The sequence below is a fragment of the Taeniopygia guttata genome, chromosome Z, assembly GCF_048771995.1.
Source record: "Taeniopygia guttata chromosome Z, bTaeGut7.mat, whole genome shotgun sequence".
NCBI lineage: Eukaryota > Metazoa > Chordata > Aves > Passeriformes > Estrildidae > Taeniopygia > Taeniopygia guttata.
Window position 1 is genome coordinate 3,115,942 of NC_133063.1, and position 21,967 is coordinate 3,137,908.

The 21,967-nt window shown below is 41.6% G+C and overlaps 1 protein-coding gene across 8 annotated transcripts in view; it reads left to right on the plus strand.

Moving 5' to 3' along the window:
- The window catches only part of LOC115491045 (transcription factor 4), a 160,744-nt gene that overhangs the window by 8,696 nt on the left and 130,081 nt on the right, over positions 1-21,967 (plus strand). For all 8 annotated transcript variants that reach the window (XM_072922124.1, XM_072922122.1, XM_072922123.1 and 5 more), the window contains 2 exons: positions 9,755-9,816; positions 12,566-12,665. In XM_072922124.1, coding sequence (XP_072778225.1) covers positions 9,755-9,816; positions 12,566-12,665 — 162 coding nt within the window. The remainder of the gene's footprint in view (positions 1-9,754; positions 9,817-12,565; positions 12,666-21,967) is intronic.

Below are 21,967 nucleotides of genomic sequence, written 5' to 3' on the forward strand. Positions count from 1 at the left end.
TGGGCACAGGGTTGGCACACACTGACCCTGACATGGGCACAGGGTTGGCACAGCCTGACCCTGACATGGGCACAGGGTTGGCACACACTGACCCTGACATGGGCACAGGGTTGGCACACACTGACCCTGACATGGGCACAGGGTTGGCACACACTGACCCTGACATGGGCACAGGGTTGGCACACACTGACCCTGACATGGGCACAGGGTTGGCACAGCCTGACCCTGACATGGGCACAGGGTTGGCACACACTGACCCTGACATGGGCACAGGGTTGGCACACACTGACCCTGACATGGGCACAGGGTTGGCACACACTGACCCTGACATGGGCACAGGGTTGGCACACACTGACCCTGACATGGGCACAGGGTTGGCACAGCCTGACCCTGACATGGGCACCACGTTGGCACAGCCTGACCCTGACATGGGCACAGGGTTGGCACAGCCTGACCCTGACATGGGCACAGGGTTGGCACAGCCTGACCCTGACATGGGCACAGGGTTGGCACAGCCTGACCCTGACATGGGCACAGGGTTGGCACACACTGACCCTGACATGGGCACAGGGTTGGCACACACTGACCCTGACATGGGCACCACGTTGGCACAGAAATGTTATTTATTCTATAGGTTAAATGTATATAAATGTATATAAATGTATATAAATGTATATAAATGTATATAAATGTATAGATGACGCAATAACCACAAAAATTTCGATTTTTCGGGGGTTTTATAGGAGGAAAAATTTGGATTTTTTTGGGGTTTTTTGGTGTAAAAATAGTGAATTTGTGGTTTTTTGGGGGTTATATACATTGAGGGTATACATATATATATAGGGTGGGGGATATATACACATATATATAGGATGGAGGATATACATATATATATAGGATGGAGGATATACACATATATATAGGGTAGAGGATATGCATATATGTATAGGGTGGAGGTTATACACATATATAGGGTGGAGGATACACACACATATAGGATGGAGGATATAAACATATATAGGGTGGAGGATACACATATATAGGGTGGAGGATAAACACACATATATAGGATGGAGGATACGCATATATATATATAGGATGGAGGATATATATATAGGGTGGAGGATACACACACATATATAGGGTGGAGGATACATACACATATATATATATATAGGGTGGAGGATACACAAATATAGATATATATAGGATGGAGGATAATATATAGGGTGGAGGATACACATATATATAGGGTGGAGGATACACACATATATATATATAGGGTGGAGGATACACACATATATATATATACAGGGTGGAGGATACACACATATATATATATAGGGTGGAGGATACACACATATATAGGGTGGAGGATACACACATATATATATATACAGGGTGGAGGTTACACACACATATATCACACACACATATATATAGGGTAGAGGATACACACACATATATAGGGTGGAGGATGCACAGATATATAGGATGGAGGATACATGCATATATATAGAGTGGATCCTCCACCCTATATATATATATATATATATGTGTATATCCTCCACCCTATATATGTGTGTGTATCCTCCACCCTATATATATATATATATATATCCTCCACCCTATATATGTGTATATATCCTCCACCCTATATATTATCCTCCACCCTATATATACATGTGTATTCTCCACCCTATATATATATTTATGTGTATCCTCCACCCTATATATGTGTGTGTGATATATATGTGTGTATCCTCCACCCTATATATATATATATATATGTGTGTGTGTGTGTATCCTCCACCCTATATATATATATATATGTGTGTATCCTCCACCCTATATATGTGTGTGTATCCTCCACCCTATATATATATATGTGTGTGTGTGTGTATCCTCCACCCTATATATATATATATATGTGTGTATCCTCCACCCTATATATATGTGTGTGTGTATCCTCCACCCTATATATATATATATGTATCCTCCACCCTATATATATATATGTATATGTATATGTATATGTGTGTATCCTCCACCCTATATATATATATATGTATCCTCCACCCTATATATGTGTGTGTATCCTCCACCCTATATATATATATATGTGTATATCCTCCATCCAATATATGTGTGTATCCTCCATCCTATATATGTGTGTATATCCTCCACCCTATATATATATATGTGTGTATCCTCCATTGTATATATATGTGTGTATCCTCCACCCTATATATGTGTGTGTATCCTCCACCCTATATATATATATGTGTGTGTGTATCCTCCACCCTATATATATATATGTATGTGTGTATCCTCCACCCTATATATGTGTGTGTGATATATATGTGTGTATCCTCCACCCTATATATATATATATGTGTGTATCCTCCACCCTATATATGTGTGTGTATCCTCCACCCTATATATATATATATATATATATATATATATGTATCCTCCACCCTATATATTATCCTCCACCCTATATATGTGTGTGTATCCTCTACCCTATATACATATATATGTGTATCCTCCACCCTATATATATATATATGTGTGTGTATCCTCTACCCTATATATGTGGGTGTGATATATGTGTGTGTACCCTCCACCCTATATATATATATGTGTGTATCCTCCACCCTATATATATCCTATATATATCCTATATATATATCCTATATATATGTTTGTGTATATATCTCTGTGTGTATCCTCCACCCTATATATGTGTGTATCCTCCACCCTATATATATCCTATATATATCCTATATATATATCCTATATATATGTTTGTGTATATATCTCTGTGTGTATCCTCCATCCTATATATGTGTGTGTGATATATGTGTGTGTATCCTCCACCCTATATATATATATATATGTGTATCCTCCACCCTATATATTATCCTCCACCCTATATATTATCCTCCACCCTATATATATATATGTATATCCTCAATGTATATAACCCCTAAAAAAACCATAAATTCGCTTTTTTTACACCAAAAAACCCCAAAAAAATCCAATTTTTCCTCCTATAAAACCCCCGAAAATTCAGATTTTTTGCGCTTCCCTCACCTATACATTTATATACATTCAACCTATATAATAAATAACCTCTGCCAAGTTTTGCTGTTTTAAATCCACCCAAATAAAATTCCCTATGGAATATTTAATTTAATTTTAATATTAATTCAATATGAGAATTATGGGGGAAAATTCAGATTTTTTGCGCTTCCCTCACCTATACATTTATATACATTCAACCTATATAATAAATAACCTCTGCCAAAGTTTTGCTGTTTTAAATCCACCCAAATAAAATTCCCTATGGAATATTTAATTTAAATTTAATATTAATTCAATATGAGAATTATGGGGGAAAATTCAGATTTTTTGGGGTAAAAATTGGGGAAAAAATTCAGATTTTTGGGCAAATTTCTCTTGTTTAATGTTTAATTTTAAGGCAAAATTAAGCAAATTAATTAATTTTTATTCGTATTTTTCCGCTCCTTTAATCAAAGCACAGATTAAAAAGGGAAATATGAGTTTTATTAATTATTATATTGAAATTTTAATATTAAAATAATTTAAAAGGGATTTTTAGGGTTTTTTGAGAGGATTTGTAGGAAAAAAATTTATTATTTATTATTTATTATTTATTATTTATTATTTATTGGAATAATTAAAAATTTGATCCATTTTTCTCCATCAGTTTGTGAGGATGTGGTGAACATTTTTCCATTTTATTTTATTTTATTTTATTTTATTTTATTTTATTTTATTTTATTTTATTTTATTTTATTTTATTTTATTTTATTTTAGTTTTTTAATTTTTATTTTATTCTATTGTATTTTATTTTATTGTATTTTTATTGTTTTTTATTTTATTTTTATTTTATTTTTTCCCTTTTATTTTATTTTATTTTTTATTTTACTTTATTTATTTTATTTTATTTTATTTTATTTTATTTTATTTTGTTTTATTTTATTTTATTTTTATATTATTTCATTTTATTTTATTCAATTTTATTTTATTTTATTTTTTATTTTATTTTTTTATTGTATTTTATTGTATTTTATTTTTATTTTATTTTATTTTATTTTGTTTTATTTTGTTTTTTTTTAATTTTTATTGTATTTTATTTTATTTTATTTTTATTGTATTTTATTGTATTTTATTTTATATTATTTTATTTTATTTTTTTTATTTTATTTTATTTTTATTTATTTTATTTTTATTTTATTTTATTTTTATTTTATTTTATTTTTATCTTTTCTTTTCTTTTCTTTTTTATTTTTATTTTATTTTATTTTATTTTATTTTATTTTTTATTGTATTTTTTAATTTTATTTTTATTTTACTTTATGTTATTTTATTTTATTTTATTTTATTTTATTTTATTTTATTTTATTTTATATTTTATTTTATTTTATTTATTTTTTATTTTTTTTTAATTTAATTTTATTTTATTTTATTTTATTTTATTCTATTTTATTTATTTTTTATTTTTTTTAAAATTTAATTTAATTTAATTTAATTTTATTTAATTTTATTTTATTTTATTTTATTTTATTCTATTTTATTTTATTTTTATTTTATTATATTTATTTTTTATTTTATTTCATTTTATTTCATTTTCTTTTATTTTCTTTTATTCTATTTTATTATTTTATTTATTTTATTTTATTTTATTTTATTTTATTTTATTTTATTTTATTTTATTTTATTTTATTTTATTTTATTTTATTTTTTATTGTATTTTTAATTTTTATTTTTATTTTACTTTATGTTATTTTATTTTATTTTATTTTTATTTTATTTTATTTTATTTCATTTCATTTCATTTCATTTCATTTTTCTTTTATTTTATTTTCTTTTATTTTCTTTTATTTTATTTTATTTTATTTTATTTTATTTTATTTTATTTTATTTTATTTTATTTTATTTTATTTTATTTTATTTTATTTTAATTTATTTATGAATTAATTTAATTAATTTTCATTGATAGGATGACACAAATCGAACAATAATGCTGAAAATTTCCTATTTTATGTCAAATTATTATTGATTCCAAATTCATAATTAATTAATTAACTAATTAATTAATTTGATGGTTTTATTTTATCTACAAAATGTTATTTTAGTGGTTTGATGAGGGAAAAATGAAGAAAAATTCTCTTTTTTTTCCCTTTTTTTACCCCAAAAAATCGTCATTTTTGCTTCTTTTTTAACCGTTTTTTCGGCAATAAAATAATAATTTTAATTAATAATTAATTAATGGATAAAATCGATGCCAGGGGTGGGGTTGGCACAGGAAAATGGATTTTTGGGAGGGTTAAAAAAAGGAAGCAAAATTCTCTTTTTTTTCCCCTTTTTTACCCAAAAAATCGTCATTTTTGTGTCTTTTTTAACCATTTTTTCAGCAATTAAAGATTAATTTTAATTAATAATTAATTAATGGATAAAATCGATGCCAGGGGTGGGGTTGGCACCGGAAAATCGATTTTTGGGAGGGTTTAAAAATGGAATTTACGGCGGAGAGGGAACAGATGGACGGAGAGATTGGCACAGCCGAGGCACGGAACGCGGGCACGGAACGGTGGCATGGAACAGCGGGCACAGAACGTTGGCACGGAACGTTGGCATGGAACAGTGGGCATGGAACGTGGGCACGGATCCGGAACGTTGGCATGGAACGTGGACACGGATGGAGGAGTGGGCACGGAACGCGGGCACGGATGGAGGAGCGGGCACGGCTCTGGAACGTTGGCACGGATGGAGGAGCGGGCACGGAACGTGGGCACGACTCTGGAACGCGGGCATGGAACCTGGGCACGGATCCGGAACGTTGGCACAGATGGATAAGCGGGCACGGAATGTTGGCACGGATGGATGAGTGGGCACGGAACGTTGGCATGGATCCGGAACGTTGGCACGGCTTTGGAATGTGGGCACGGAATGTGGGCACGGCTCTGGAACGTGGGCACGGAACGCGGGCACGGAATGCAGGCACGGCTCTGGAATATGGGCACGGAACGTTGGCATGGCTCTGGAACGTTGGCACAGCTCTGGAATGTGGGTACAGAACGTGGGCACAGAACGTGGGCACGGCTCTGGAACGTTGGCATGGCTCTGGAATTTTGGCACAGAACGCGGGCACGGAATGCAGGCACGGCTTTGGAATATGGGCACGGAACACGGGCACGGATGGATGAGCGGGCACGGAACGCGGGCACGGATCTGGAACGTGGGCACAGCTCTGGAACACGGGCACAGCTCTGGAACGTGGGCATGGCTCTGGAACGTTGGCATAGCTCTGGATGAGCAGGTATGGCTCTGGATGAGTGGGCATGGAACGCGGGCACGGATCCGGAACGTTGGCACGGATGGAGGAGCGGGCACAAAACGCGGGCACGGAACGTGGGCACAGCTCTGGGTGAGTGGGCACGGCTCCGCAACGTTGGCACAGAATGTTGGCACCGCTTTGGAATGTTGGCACGGCTCTGGAACATTGGCATGGAATGTGGGCACGGCTCTGGAACGTTGACACAGCTTTGGAATATTGGCATGGCTCTGGATGAGCGGGCACGGAACGCGGGCACGGATGGATGAGTGGGCACGGAGCATTGGCATGGCTCTGGAACGTGGGCACGGCTTTGGAATATGGGCACAGAACGTTGGCACGGATGGAGGAGCGGGCATGGAACGCGGGCACAGAACACGGGCACGGCTCTGGAACATTGGCACAGCTTTGGAATGCGGGCATGGCTCTGGAACGTTGGCACAGAATGTGGGCATGGCTCTGGAATGTGGGCATGGAATGTGGGCACGGATGGATGAGCAGGCACGGAACGTGGGCACGGAACGTTGGCACGGAATGCGGGCACGGAACGTGGGCACAGATGGATGAGCGGGCACGGAATGCGGGCATGGCTCTGGAACGTTGGCACAGCTTTGGAATATTGGCACGGCTCTGGATGAGCGGGCACGGCTCTGGAACGTTGGCATGGAACGTTGGCACGGCTCTGGAACGTTGGCACGGCTCTGGAACGTTGGCACCACTCTGGAACATGGGCACGGCTCTGGAACATTGGCACCGCTCTGGAACGTTGGCACCTCTGTGGAATGCGGGCACGGCTCTGGAACGTTGGCACAAAATGCGGGCACGGAACACGGGCATGGCTCTGGAACATGGGCATGGAACGTTGGCACGGCTCTGGATGAGCGGGCACGGCTCTGGAACATTGGCACAGCCCCGGAATGCGGGCACGGAATGTTGGCACCGCTCTGGAACGTTGGCACTGCTCTGGAATGTTGGCACAGAACGTGGGCACAGAACGTGGGCACGGCTCTGGAATATGGGCACGGAACGTGGGCATGGAATGTGGGCACGGCTCTGGAATGTTGGCACAGCTCCGGAACGTTGGCACAGCTTTGGAATATTGGCACGGCTCTGGATGAGCGGGCACGGAATGTGGGCATGGCTCTGGAATGTGGGCACGGAACGCGGGCACGGCTCTGGAACGTGGGCACGGATGGATGAGCAGGCACGGCTCTGGAATATTGGCACAGCTCCGGAACGTTGGCACCGCTCTGGAATATTGGCACGGCTCTGGAATATTGGCACAGCTCTGGAATGTCGGCACAGAACGCGGGCACGGCTCTGGATGAGCCCCTGCCCAGAGCTCAGCCACTGCCCCGGAGCTCCGCAGCTGCCCCAGAGCTCAACTGCTGTCATGGAGCTCCACCGCTGACGCGGAGCTCCGCTGCTGTCCCGGAGCTCTGCTGCTGCCCCGGAGCTCAACCGCTGCTCCGAGCTCAGCCCCTGTCCCGGAGCTCAACCGCTGTCCTGGAGCTCCACCGCTGACGCAGAGCTCAACTGCTGTCGCAGAGCTCAACCGCTGCTCCGGAGCTCAGCCCCTTCCATGGAGCTCAACCGCTGCTCCGGAGCTCAGCCCCTGTCCTAGAGCTCTGCCGCTGCCCTGGAGCTCCGCTGCTCCAGAGCTCAACCGCTGCTGCGGAGCTCAACCGCTGACCCGGAGCTCAGCCCCTGTCCCGGAGCTCAACCGCTGCTCCAGAGCTCAGCCCCTTCTGTGGAGCTCAGCTGCTACCCCGGAGCTCAACCGCTGTCACGGAGCTCAGCCCCTTCCATGGAGCTCAGCCGCTGCCCCGGAGCTCAACCGCTGCCCCGGAGCTCAGCTGCTGTCCCAGAGTTCAGCCACTGTCGCGGAGCTCAGCCCCTTCCATGGAGCTCAACCGCTGTCGTGGAGCTCAACCGCTGCCCCGGAGCTCCGCTGCTGCCCCGGAGCTCCACCGCTGACGCGGAGCTCTGCTGTTGTCCTGGAGCTCAACCGCTGCCGCGGAGCTCAGCCCCTTCCGTGGAGCTCCACCGCTGCCCCGGAGCTCAGCCGCTGTCGTGGAGCTCAGCCCCTTCTGTGGAGCTCCACCACTGCGCTGGAGCTCAACCGCTGTCTCAGAGCTCAACCGATGTCCTGGACCTCAGCTGCTGCTCCAGAGCTCAACCGCTGTCGCGGAGCTCAGTCGCTGTCCTGGAGCTCAACCGCTGCCCCGGAGCTCCGCTGCTGTCGTGGAGCTCAGCCCCTTCTGTGGAGCTCCACCACTGCCCTGGAGCTCAACCGCTGCCCCGGAGCTCAGCCCCTTCCGTGGAGCTCAACCGCTGCCCTGGAGCTCCACCGCTGTCCTGGAGCTCCGCTGCTGCTCCGGAGCTCAGCCACTGCTGTGGAGCTCAGCCGCTGTCCCAGAGTTCAGCCCCTTCCATGGAGCTCAACCGCTGCCCCGGAGCTCAACCGCTGTTCCGGAGCTCAACCGCTGCCCCGGAGCTCCGCTGCTGTCGCGGAGCTCAGCCCCTTCCGTGGAGCTCCGCCGCTGTCCCAGAGTTCAGCTGTTGTCGCGGAGCTCCGCCGCTGTCCCGGAGCTCAATAATAAAATAATAAAATAATAATTTTTTACTTATTTACTTATTTAATTATTTAATGATTTAATCATTTAATGATTTAATGATTTAATGATTTTATTATTTAATTATTTTATTATGTCATTTATTATTTAATCATTTAATTATTTAATTATGTAATTATGTAATTATTTAATTATTTTAATTATTTAATTATTTTCTGCAGCTTCATTATTAAACATCAATTTCATATATTTACCTCCCAATGTCTGGTATATTAATGAGTTAATAATCTGGATATTAATAATGTAATAATAAGCTGGATATTAATGAGTTCATTAATATCAATCCTATCAATAATATCCATCATAATCTGGATATTAATAATATAATCATAATCTGGATATTAATTAGTTCATTAATATCAATCATATCAATAATATCCATAATAATCTGGATATTAATAATATAATAATAATCTGGATATTAATGAGTTCATTAATTACAGAAAAAATAAAAATCCTAATTAGGGAAAAAAAAAATGAAATGCCGTAAACGGTCTGAGATAAATTTCCTTAAAATCCCTTTAATTAATCACTTAATTGCGATTCATTAACGCAAAATTAATTAATCACAATTATTAATTAATTATATATAATTATTTTTAATTATATATATTTTGATTTATATATATATAAGCAATATAATTATATATATTATTATATGTATTTTAATTAAGTATATAGAATTAAATAGATATAATTATGTTAATTAATTAGATAATTAATAATTAATTAATTAATTTTTGGTTTTAGATGTAGAAGACAGAACGAGCTCAGGGTCCTGGGGGAACACGGGACATCCGAGTCCGTCAAGGGTGAGTAAAATTAATTAATAAATTAATTAATTTTTAATTAATTTTCCAGGAATTTCCCAGGAATGTTTCAGGAATTTTCCAGGAATTTTCCAGGAATTTTTCAGGAATTTTTCAGGAATTTTTCAGGAATTTTTCAGGAATTTTCCGGGAATTTTCCAGGAATTTTTCAGGAATTTTCCAGGAATTCTCACGGAATTTTTTAGGAATTTTCCAGAAAATTTTCAGGAATTTTTAGGAATTTTTCAGGAATTTTCCAGGAATTTTTCGGGAATTTTCCAGGAATTTTTCAGGAATTTTCCAGGAATTTTCCAGGAATTTTCCGGGAATTTTCCGGGAATTTTCCAGGAATTTTCCAGGAATTTTTCAGGAATTTTCCGGGAATTTTCCGGGAATTTTCCAGGAATTTTCCAGGAATTTTTCAGGAATTTTCCGGGAATTTTTCAGGAATTTTCCAGGAATTTTTCAGGAATTTTCCGGGAATTTTTCAGGAATTTTTCAGGAATTTTCCAGGAATTTTCCAGGAATTTTTCAGGAATTTTCCAGGAATTTTCCAGGAATTTTCCAGGAATTCTTTCCAGGAATTTTCCAGGAATTTTCCAGGAATTTTTCTGGAATTTTCCAGGAATTTTCCAGGAATTTTCCAGGAATTTTTCAGGAATTTTTCAGGAATTTTCCAGGAATTTTCCAGGAATTTTCCAAATTTTACAGGAATTTTTCAGGAATTTCTCAGGAATTTTCCAGGAATTTTCCAGGAATTTTCCAGGAATTTTTCAGGAAATTTTCAGGAATTTTCCAGGAATTTTTCAGGACTTTTTCAGGAATTTTCCCGGAATTTTCCAGGAATTTTTCAGGAATTTTCCGGGAATCTTTCAGGAATTTTTCAGGAATTTTCCAGGAATTTTTCAGGAATTTTCCAGGAATTTTCCAGGAAATTTTCCAGGAATTATTTTTCAGGAATTTTTCAGGAATTTTTCAGGAATTTTCCTGAAATTTTTCAGGAATTTTCCAGGAATTTTCCAGGAATTTTCCAGGATTTTTTCAGGAATTTTTCAGGAATTTCCCAGGAATTTTCCAGGAATTTTCCAGGAATTTTTCAGGAATTTTTCAGGAATTTTCCAGGAATTTTCCAGGAATTTTCCAGGAATTTTCCAAATTTTCTAGGAATTTTTCAGGAATTTTTTAGGAATTTTCCAGGAATTTTTCAGGAATTTTTCAGGAATTTTTCAGGAATTTTCCAGGAATTTTTCCAGGAATTTTTCAGGAATTTTTCAGGAATTTTCCAGGAATTTTTCAGGAATTTTTCAGGCATTATTTTTCAGGAATTTTCCAGGAATTTTTCAGGAATTTTCCAGGAATTTTCCAGGAATTTTTCAGGAATTTTTCAGGAATTTTTCCAGGAATTTTTCCGGAATTTTCCAGGAATTTTTCAGGAATATTCCAGGAATTTTCCAGGAATTTTCCAGGAATTTTCCAGGAATTTTCCAGGAATTTTCCAGGAATTTTCCAGGAATTTTCCAGGAATTTTTCAGGTATTTTCCAGGAATTTTCCAGGAATTTTTCAGGAATTTTCCAGGAATTTTCCAGGAATTCTTTCCAGGAATTTTCCAGGAATTTTCCAGGAATTTTCCAGGAATTTTCCAGGAATTTTTTAGGAATTTTTCAGGAAATTTCCATGAATTTTCCAGGAATTTTCCAGCAATTTTCCAGGAATTTTTCAGGAGTTTTCCAGGAATTTTCCAGGAATTTTCCAGGAATTTTCCAGGAATTTTTCAGGAATTTTTCAGGAATTTTCCAGGAATTTTTCAGAAATTTTCCAGGAATTTTCCAGGAATTTTTTTGGAATTTTCCGGGAATTTTTCGGGAATTTTCCGGGAATTTTTCGGGAATTTTCCGGGAATTTTCCGGGAATTTTCCAGGAATTTTTCGGGAATTTTCCGGGAATTTTCCGGGAATTTTCCAGGAATTTTTCAGGAATTTTTCAGGAATTTTCCAGGAATTTTTCAGGAATTTTCCAGGAATTTTCCAGGAATTTTCCAGGAATTTTTCTGGAATTTTCCAGGAATTTTCCAGGAATTTTCCAGCAATTTTCCAGGAATTTTCCAGGAATTTTTTTGGAATTTTCCGGGAATTTTTCGGGAATTTTCCGGGAATTTTTCGGGAATTTTCCGGGAATTTTCCGGGAATTTTCCAGGAATTTTTCAGGAATTTTCCAGGAATTTTCCAGGAATTTTCCAGCAATTTTCCAGGAATTTTCCAGGAATTTTTCTGGAATTTTCCAGGAATTTTCCAGGAATTTTTCAGGAATTTTCCAGGAATTTTTCCAGGAATTTTCCAGGAATTTTCCAGGAATTCTTCAGGAATTTTTCAGGAATTTTCCAGGAATTTTCCAGGAATTTCTCAGGAATTTCTCAGGAATTTTCCAGGAATTTTTCAGGAATTTTCCAGGATTTTTCAATGAATTTTTCAGGAATTTTTATCGATTATTTTATTCTTCTTCCCACTTTTATTTCAATATTTTATAATTAATCCTTAATTATTTCCTTATTTTAATCCAAAATTTTAATTAAAAACTGGATTTTTATTCCCTCCTCATCCTCAATCCTGAAGGAATTCCCTGTTGGAATTGAATTTCCACTTCGATTCTTTCGGAGTTTTTCTGCTTTAATTTAATTAATTTAATTAATTTAATCCACACAACTTTTTTTTTGTTAAAAAGTGTTAAAATTATATTTTTTTAATTATTTTTTAGCCTAATTACGGAGATGGAACTCATTACGAGCACGTTGCCAACAGAGATATCGGATCGCACGAAAATCTTTCTCCTCCTTTTGTCAATTCCAGGATACAAAGTAAGAAAATGGAATTTTTTTCCTAATTTTAGGGTGGAAAAATGGGATTAACGGATTAAAAATTCAATTTAATTTTTTGGGTTTGGCAGATTTGGTTGAATTTTCTGGTTTTTGATGGGATTTGGTGGTTTTTGGTGGTTTTTATCGGTGGTTTGGATTGATAAATGTGGTTTTGTGATGGGTTTGAGATGGAAAATTTGGTTTGGTGACGTGTGGGGATGGTGGTGTGGTGACAATGGCAGTGACAGTGACAATGGCAATGGAGGTGACAGTGGCAGTGGCAATGGCGGTGGCAATGGTGGTGACAATGACAATGGCAGTGACAATGGCAATGGGAATTGTAGTGGCAATGGCACTGATGGTGGCAGTGACAATGGCACTGGTGGTGACAATGGCAGTGGGATGGAGTGGCGGTGACAATGGCAATGGTGGTGACAATGGCAGTGGGATGGAGTGGCAGTGATGATGGCAATGACAGTGACAATGGTAATAGCAGTGACAATGGGAATGACAATGGCAGTGACAATGGCAATGATAGTGGCAGTGACAATGGCAATGGGAATTGTAGTGACAATGACAGTGACAATGGCAATGGCGGTGGCAATGGCAATGGCAGTGACAGTGGCAATGGCAGTGGCAATGGCAATGGAATTGCCATGAAAATGGCAATGATAGTGACAATGGCAGTGGCAATGGTGGTGGCAATGGCAATGGCAGTGACAATGGCAATGGGATGGCAGTGGTGATGGCAATGATAGTGGCAATAGCAGTGACAGTGGCAATGGGATGGGAGTGGCAATGGAAGTGGCAATGACAATGGCAGTGACAGTGTCAGTGACAATGACAATGGCAATGGCACTGTTGGTGACAGTGGCAATGGCAATGGAATTGCCATGACAATGACAATGATAGTGACAATGGCAGTGGGATGGAGTGGCGGTGACAATGGCAGTGACAATGGCGGTGGCAATGACAATGGGATGGAGTGGCAGTGATGATGACAATGACAATGGCAATGATAGTGACAGTGGCAGTGGGATGGAGTTGCAGTGATGATGGCAATGGTGGTGGCAGTGGCAATGGCGGTGGCAGTGACAGTGGCAGTGACAATGGGATGGACTGGCAGTGATGATGGCAATGGCGGTGACTGTGGCAATGGCAGTGACAAATGGCAGTGCCAATGGCAATGGGAATTGTAGTGACAATGGCAGTGACAATGGGATGGAGTGGCAGTGACAGTGGCAATGGTGGTGACAAGTGACAATGACAATGGCAGTGACAATGGCAGTGGCAATGGCAGTGACAATGGCAATGATAGTGGCAATGGCAATGGGATGGAATGGCAGTGACAATGGCAATGATAGTGACAATAGCAGTGGGATGGAGTGGCAGTGATGATGACAATGACAATGATAATGGCAATGCAATGGCAATGGCAATGGCAGTGACAATGGCAGTGACAATGGCAATGGCAATGGCAATGGGAATTGTAGTGGCAATGGCAATGACAGTGACAATGGCACTGGCAATGGGATGGAGTGGCAGTGATGATGGCAGTGACAATGGCAATGGTGGTGGCAGTGGCAATGGCAATGGAATGGCAGTGACAATGGCAATGGCAGTGACAATGGCAATGGGATGGAGTGGCAGTGATGATGGCAATGACAATGACAATGGTGGTGGCAATGATAGTGGCAGTGACAATGACAGTGACAATGGCAGTGGCAATGACAATGGGAATTGTAGTGGCAGTGGCACTGGTGGTGACAGTGACAATGGCAATGACAGTGGCAATGGCAGTGGGATGGAGTGGCGGTGATGATGGCAATGATAGTGGCAATGGCAATGGCAATGGCAATGACAATGACAATGACAATGGCATGGAGTGGCAGTGATGATGGCAATGATAGTGGCAATGGCAATGGCAGTGACAATGGCAATGACAATGACAATGACAATGGCATGGAGTGGCAGTGATGATGGCAATGATAGTGGCAGTGGCAATGGGGTGACAGTGGCAGTGACAGTGACAATGGCAATGGGAATTGTAGTGGCAATGGCACTGATGGTGGCAGTGACAATGGCACTGGTGGTGGCAATGGCAGTGGGAATGGCAATGGCAATGGCGGTGACAATTGCAGTGGCAGTGACAATGGCAGTGACAATGGCAATGGGAATTGTGGTGGCAATGGCAATGGTGGTGACAGTGACAATGGCAATGGGATGGAGTGGCAATGGGAATTGTAGTGACAATGGCAATGGTAGTGACAGTGACAATGGGATGGAGTGGCAGTGATGATGGCAATGGCAGTGGTGGTGGCAATGGGAGTTGTAGTGGCAATGGCAGTGGCGGTGGCAGTGGCAGTGACAATGGCAATGGCAATGATAGTGGCAATGATAGTGACAATGGCAGTGGGATGACAGTGGGAATTGTGGTGGCAGTGGCAATGGCGGTGGCAATGGGGTGACAGTGGCAATGGCAGTGACAATGGCAATGACAATGACAATGGCGGTGGAAATGATAGTGGCAATGGCAGTGACAATGGCAGTGGCAATGGCAGTGGGAATTATAGTGGCAATGACAAATGGTGGTGACAGTGACAATGGCAATGGAGGTGGCAATGGCAGTGGGATGGAATGGCAGTGACAATGACAATGGCAGTGGCAATGGCAGTGGGATGGCAGTGGGAATTGTGGTGACAATGGCAATGGTAGTGGCAGTGATAGTGGCAATGGGATGGCAGTGACAATGGCAATGATAGCTGCAATGGCGGTGGCAATGACAAATGGCGGTGACAATGGCAATGGTGGTGGCAGTGACAATGGCAATGGCAGTGGCCATGGGAATGACAATGGCAGTGACAATGGCAATGGCAGTGGCAATGGGAATTGTAGTGGCAATGGCAATGGCAGTGACAATGGCAGTGGGATGGAATGGTGGTGACAGTGGCAGTGACAATGGCAGTGACAATGACAATGGGATGGAGTGGTAATGACAATGACAATGGCAGTGTCAATGGCAGTGGGATGGAGTGGCAGTGATGATGGCAATGATAGTGGCAGTGGCAATGGGGTGACAGTGGCAATGGCAGTGACAATGGCAATGGGAATTGTAGTGGCAATGGCACTGATGGTGGCAGTGAAAATGGCACTGGTGGTGGCAATGGCAGTGGGATGGAGTGGCGGTGACAATGGCGGTGACAGTGGCAATGGCAATGGCAGTGATAGTGGCAATGGCAGTGGTGGTGACAATGACAGTGGCAATGGTGGTGGCAGTGGCAGTGACAATGGCAGTGACAATGGCAATGGCAGTGGGATGGAGTGGCAATGACAATGGCAATGATAGTGACAATGGCAATGGGGTGGAGTGGCAGTGATGATGGCAGTGGCAATGGCAATGGGAATTGTAGTGACAATGACAAATGGTGGTGACAGTGGCAATGGAGGTGACAGTGGCAGTGACAATGGCAGTGACAATGGCAATGGCAGTGACAATGGCAGTGGGATGGAGGGGCAGTGATGATGGCAATGATAGTGACAGTGGCAATGGGATGGCAGTGACAATGGCACTGGAATTGCAATGACAATGGCAATGGCAGTGACAGTGGCAATGGCAGTGGGATGGAATGGCAGTGATGATGACAATGGCAGTGACAATGGCAATGGCAGTGGCAATGGCAATGGGAATTATAGTGGCAATGGCAAATGGCAATGGCAGTGACAATGGCAATGACAATGGGATGGACTGGCAGTGGTGATGGCAATGATAGTGGCAATGGCAGTGACAATGGCAGTGGCCATGGCAGTGAAAATGGCAATGGCAGTGACAATTGCAATGGCAATGGCAATGATAGTGGCAATGGCAGTGGAATTGCATTGACAATGACAATGGCGGTGGCAATGATAGTGACAGTGACAATGGCAGTGACAATGGCAATGGAATTGCAATGACAATGGCAATGACAATGGGATGGAGTGGCAGTGATGATGGCAATGATAGTGACAATGGCAGTGGCAGTGGGAATGGGAATTGAAATGACAATGGCAATGATAGTGACAATGGCAATGGGATGGAGTGGCAGTGATGGTGGCAATGGCAGTGACAGTGGCAGTGGCAATTGGGAATGACAATGACAATGACAGTGGCAATGGCAGTGACAATGGCAATGGGAATTGTAGTGGCAATGACAAATGGCGGTGACAGTGACAATGGCAATGGCAATGGGATGGCAGTGGCAATGGGAATGGAGTGGCAGTGATGGTGGCAATGGCGGTGGCAATGGCAGTGGGAATTGTGGTGACAATGGCAATGGTGGTGGCAGTGATAGTGGCAATGGGATGGCAGTGACAATGGCAATGGTGGTGGCAGTGATAGTGGCAATGGCAGTGACAATGGCAATGGGAATTGTAGTGGCAATGACAAATGGCGGTGACAGTGACAATGGCAATGGCAATGGGATGGCAGTGGCAATGGGAATGGAGTGGCAGTGATGGTGGCAATGGCGGTGGCAATGGCAGTGGGAATTGTGGTGACAATGGCAATGGTGGTGGCAGTGATAGTGGCGATGGCAGTGACAATGGCAATGGGAATTGTAGTGGCAATGGCAGTGGTGGTGACAGTGACAATGACAATGGTGGTGGCAGTAGTAATGGCAATGGAATTGCAATGACAATGGCAGTGGCAGTGACAATGGCAGTGGGAATGGAGTGGGAGTGATGATGGCAATGATAGTGGCAATGGCGGTGGAATTGCAATGATAGTGGCAATGGCAGTGACAATGACAATGGCAGTGGCAGTGACAATGGCAGTGACAATGGCAATGGCAGTGGGATGGAGTGGCAGTGACAATGGCAATGATAGTGGCAGTGGCAATGGGGTGACAGTGGCAGTGACAATGGCAATGGGATGGCGGTGGCAATGGGAATGGGAATTGCAATGGCAATGGCAATGGTAGTGACAGTGACAATGGCAATGGCAGTGACAATGGCAATGGAATTGAAATGACAGTGGCAATGGCAGTGGCGGTGGCAATGATAGTGACAGTGGCGGTGACAATGACAATGGCAATGACAATGGGAGTGAGAATTGCAATGGCAATGGCAATGGCGGTGACAATGGCAGTGGGATGGAGTGGCAGTGGCAATGGCAGTGACAGTGGCAATGACAATGGCAATGATAGTGACAATGGCAATGGCAATGACAATGGCAGTGGGATGGAATGGCAATGATAATGGCAATGACAGTGGTGGTGGCAATGGCAATGGAAATGGCAGTGACAATGGGAATTATAATGACAATGGCAATGATAGTGACAGTGACAATGGGATGGAGTGGCAGTGACAATGGCAGTGGCAATGGCAATGGCAGTGACAATGGCAGTGGCAATGGCAATGGCAGTGGCAATGGCAATGGGAATGGGAATGGCAATGGCAGTGACAATGGCAGTGACAATGGGGGTGGCAATGGCAATGGGAATTATAGTGGCAATGGCAGTGGTGGTGACAGTGACAATGGCAATGGGATGGCAGTGACAATGGCAGTGATAGTGGCAGTGGCAGTGGCAATGGGATGGAGTGGCAGTGATGATGGCAATGGCAGTGACAGTGGCAGTGACAATGGCAGTGGCGATGGAATTGCCATGACAAATGGCAGTGGCAATGGCAGTGACAATGGCAGTGGGATGGAGTGGCAGTGATGATAGCAATGGTGGTGACAATGGCAGTGACAATGGCAGTGACAGTGGCAGTGGGATGGAGTGGCAGTGATGATGCCAATGGCAGTGGCAGTGACAATGGCAATGGCAATGACAATGACAGTGGCAATGGCAAACTCCTGTCCCTAATCCCAAACTCCTGTCCCTAATCTATGGGATCGCAGCTTTATGGTATCCCAATTTTATATGATCCCAATTTTATAGGATCAGAGTTTTTACGGGATTTCAGCTTTATGGGATCCCAATTTTATAGGATCAGAGCTTTATGGAATCCCCGATTTATGGTATCCCAGTTTTGTGGGATCACAGTTTTATAGGATCCCAATTTTATGGGATCCCAATTTTATAGGATCAGAGTTTTATGGGATTTCAGCTTTATAGGATCCCAATTTTATGGGATCAGAGTTTTACAGGATCCCAATTTTATGGGATCAGAGCTTTATAGGATCCCAATTTTATGGGATCACAATTTTATAGGATCACAGTTTTATGGGACTTCAGCTTTATAGGATCCCAATTTTATAGGATCACAATTTTATAGGATCAGAGGTTTATGGGATTTCAGCTTTATAGGATCCCAATTTTACGGGATCACAATTTTATGCGAAATGCGCCGTCGCTGCGTCGCTGTGCCGCACCTGCGCCCCTCAGCCGTGATTGATGGGATTGGTGATGTGCAACGGGGCCATCTGCTCTTCCTCCTCCCCCTCCTCCTCCTCATCTTCATCTTCATCCTCATCGTCTTCATCGTCATCTTCCTCATCATCATCATCCTCCTCCTCCTCCTCATCGTCATCTTCCTCCTCCTCCTCCTCATCGTCATTGTCGTCTTCTTCCTCCTCATCTTCCTCATCATCATCGTCCTCATCTTCCTCATCGTCATCCTCATCCTCATCGTCGCCATCATTGTCTTCTTCATCGTCGTCATCTTCCTCCTTCTCATCCTCATCCTCATTGTCATCTTCCTCATCCTCATCGTCTTCTTCCTCATCGTCATCCTCATCGTCATCTTCCTCATCCTCATCCTCCTCATCGTCGTCATCTTCCTCCTCATCATCTTCCTCATCCTCCTCATCCTCCTCTTCATCCCCATCGTCATCATCGTCTTCTTCCTCCTCATACTCATCTTCCTCCTCCTCATCCTCATCATCATCGTCGTCTTCTTCCTCCTCCTCCTCATCCTCATCCTCATCGTCGTCTTCTTCATCCTCATCCTCCTCATCTTCATCGTCATCGTCATCATCGTCATCTTCTTCCTCATCCTCATCTTCCTCCTCATCGTCCTCATCCTCCTCCTCATCCTTCTCATTGTCGTCATCTTCCTCATCGTCCTCATCATCATCGTCGTCATCTTCCTCATCCTCATCATCATCTTCCTCATCTTCATCCTCCTCGTCATCCTCCTCATCATCTTCATCCTCATCCTCATCGTCATCATCGTCATCTTCCTCATCCTCCTCATCCTCATCCTCCTCATCGTCATCCTCCTCATCGTCATCGTCGTCTTCTTCCTCCTCCTCCTCCTCATCTTCATCCTCCTCATCCTCCTCATCCTCATCGTCATCTTCCTCATCAGCGTCTTCGTCCTCCTCATCCTCATCCTCCTCATCGTCCTCCTCATCATCGTCCTCATCGTCGTCTTCTTCCTCCTCATCCTCCTCATCTTCATCCTCATCGTCATCCTCCTCATCATCCTCCTCCTCATCCTCATCGTTGTCTTCTTCCTCCTCTTCCTCATCCACATCCTCATCTTCCTCATCGTTATCTTCCTCATCCTCCTCATTGTCATCTTCATCCTCATCCTCATCATCCTCCTCATCGTCATCTTCCTCATCCTCATCGTCATCTTCCTCATCATCCTCATCGTCATCCTCATCCTCATCATCATCTTCCTCCACCTCATTTTTCCCCATTTTTCCCCATTTTTCCCCATTTCCCCCCATTTTTCCCCCATTTTTTTCCCCATTTTTTCCCATTTTTTTTCTCATTTTTCCCCCATTTTCCCCCATTTTTTTCCCATTTTTCCCATTTTTTTTCTCATTTTTCCCCCATTTTCCCCCATTTTTTTCCCATTTTTCCCATTTTTTTTCTCATTTTTCCCCCATTTTCCCCCATTTTTTCCCCATTTTTTCCCATTTTTTTTCTCATTTTTCCCCCATTTTCCCCCATTTTTTCCCCATTTTTCCTATTTTTCCCCCATTTTTTCCCCATTTCCCCCATTTTTTCCCCATTTTTCCCATTTTTTTCCCATTTTCCCCCATTTTTTCCCCCATTTTTTCCCATATTTTCCCCATTTTTTTCCCATTTTTCCCCATTTTTCCCCATTTTTTTTCCATTTTTTTTCCCATGTTTTTCCCATTTTTTTCCCATTTTCCCCCATTTTTTTTTCTCATTTTTCCCCATTTTTACCCATTTTTTCTCCCATTTTTTTCTCATTTTCCCCCATTTTTACCCTTTTTTTTTCCCCATTTTTTCCCCCATTTTTTCCCATTTTTTTCCCCATTTTCCCCCCCATTTTTTTCCCAATTTTTTCCCTTTTTTTTCCCATTTTCCCCCATTTTTCCCCATTTTCCCCCCCATTTTTCCCATATTTTCCCCCTTTTTTTCCCATTTTTCCCCATTTTTTTCCCATTTTTCCCCATTTTCCCCCATTTTTTTCCCCATTTTTTTCCCCATTTTTTCCCCATTTTTTTCCCCATTTTTTCCCATATTTTCCCCCTTTTATTTTCCCCATTTTCCCAATTTTTTTCCCCATTTTTTTCCCATATTTTCCCCTTTTTTCCCCATTTTTTCCACATTTTTTCCCCCATTTTTTCCCCATTTTCCCCCATTTTTTTCCTTTTTTTTCTATTTTTCCCCATTTTTTTCCATTTTCCCCCATTTTTTCCCCCATTTTCCCCCATTTATTTTTCCCAATTTTTTCCCCATTTTTCCCCATTTTTTTCCCATTTTTCCCCATTTTTTCCCATATTTTCCCCCATTTTTTCCCATTTTTCCCATTTTTTCCCCCTTTTTTCCCCCATTTTTTTCCCATATTTTCCCCCTTTTTTTTTTCCCATTTTCCCCATTTTTTCCCCCTTTTTTCCCCCATTTTTCCCCATTTTTACCCATTTTTTCCCCATTTTTCCCCCTTTTTTCCCCCCATTTTTCACATTTTTTCCCCATTTTTTCCCCATTTTTCCCATTTTTTCCCCATATTTTTTTCCCATTTTTCCCCATTTTTCCCATTTTTTTCCCCATTTTTCCCCATTTTTTCCCCATTTCTCCAGCCCCATCCAACCCTTAATTAAAACCACCAACATCCCCCCATTCTAATTAACCACCGCCTTAATTAACCCAAAACAACACCAACAAAAATCATTAAAAAATACAAAAATATTCCCAAATTAATTTTGGGATAAAACCATAAAAATTCCTCATTTTTGGGTCACTCATTAACATAAAAATTTAATTTTTTCTGCTTTTTTTCCCCCAAAAAAATGCAAATTAAGCGCAGCAGCTGCATCCATCATCATAAAAACATAATAATTAATGACACGGCAACAAAGGGAAATATGCAAATGAGGGCTCATTAGCATTTGCATATTC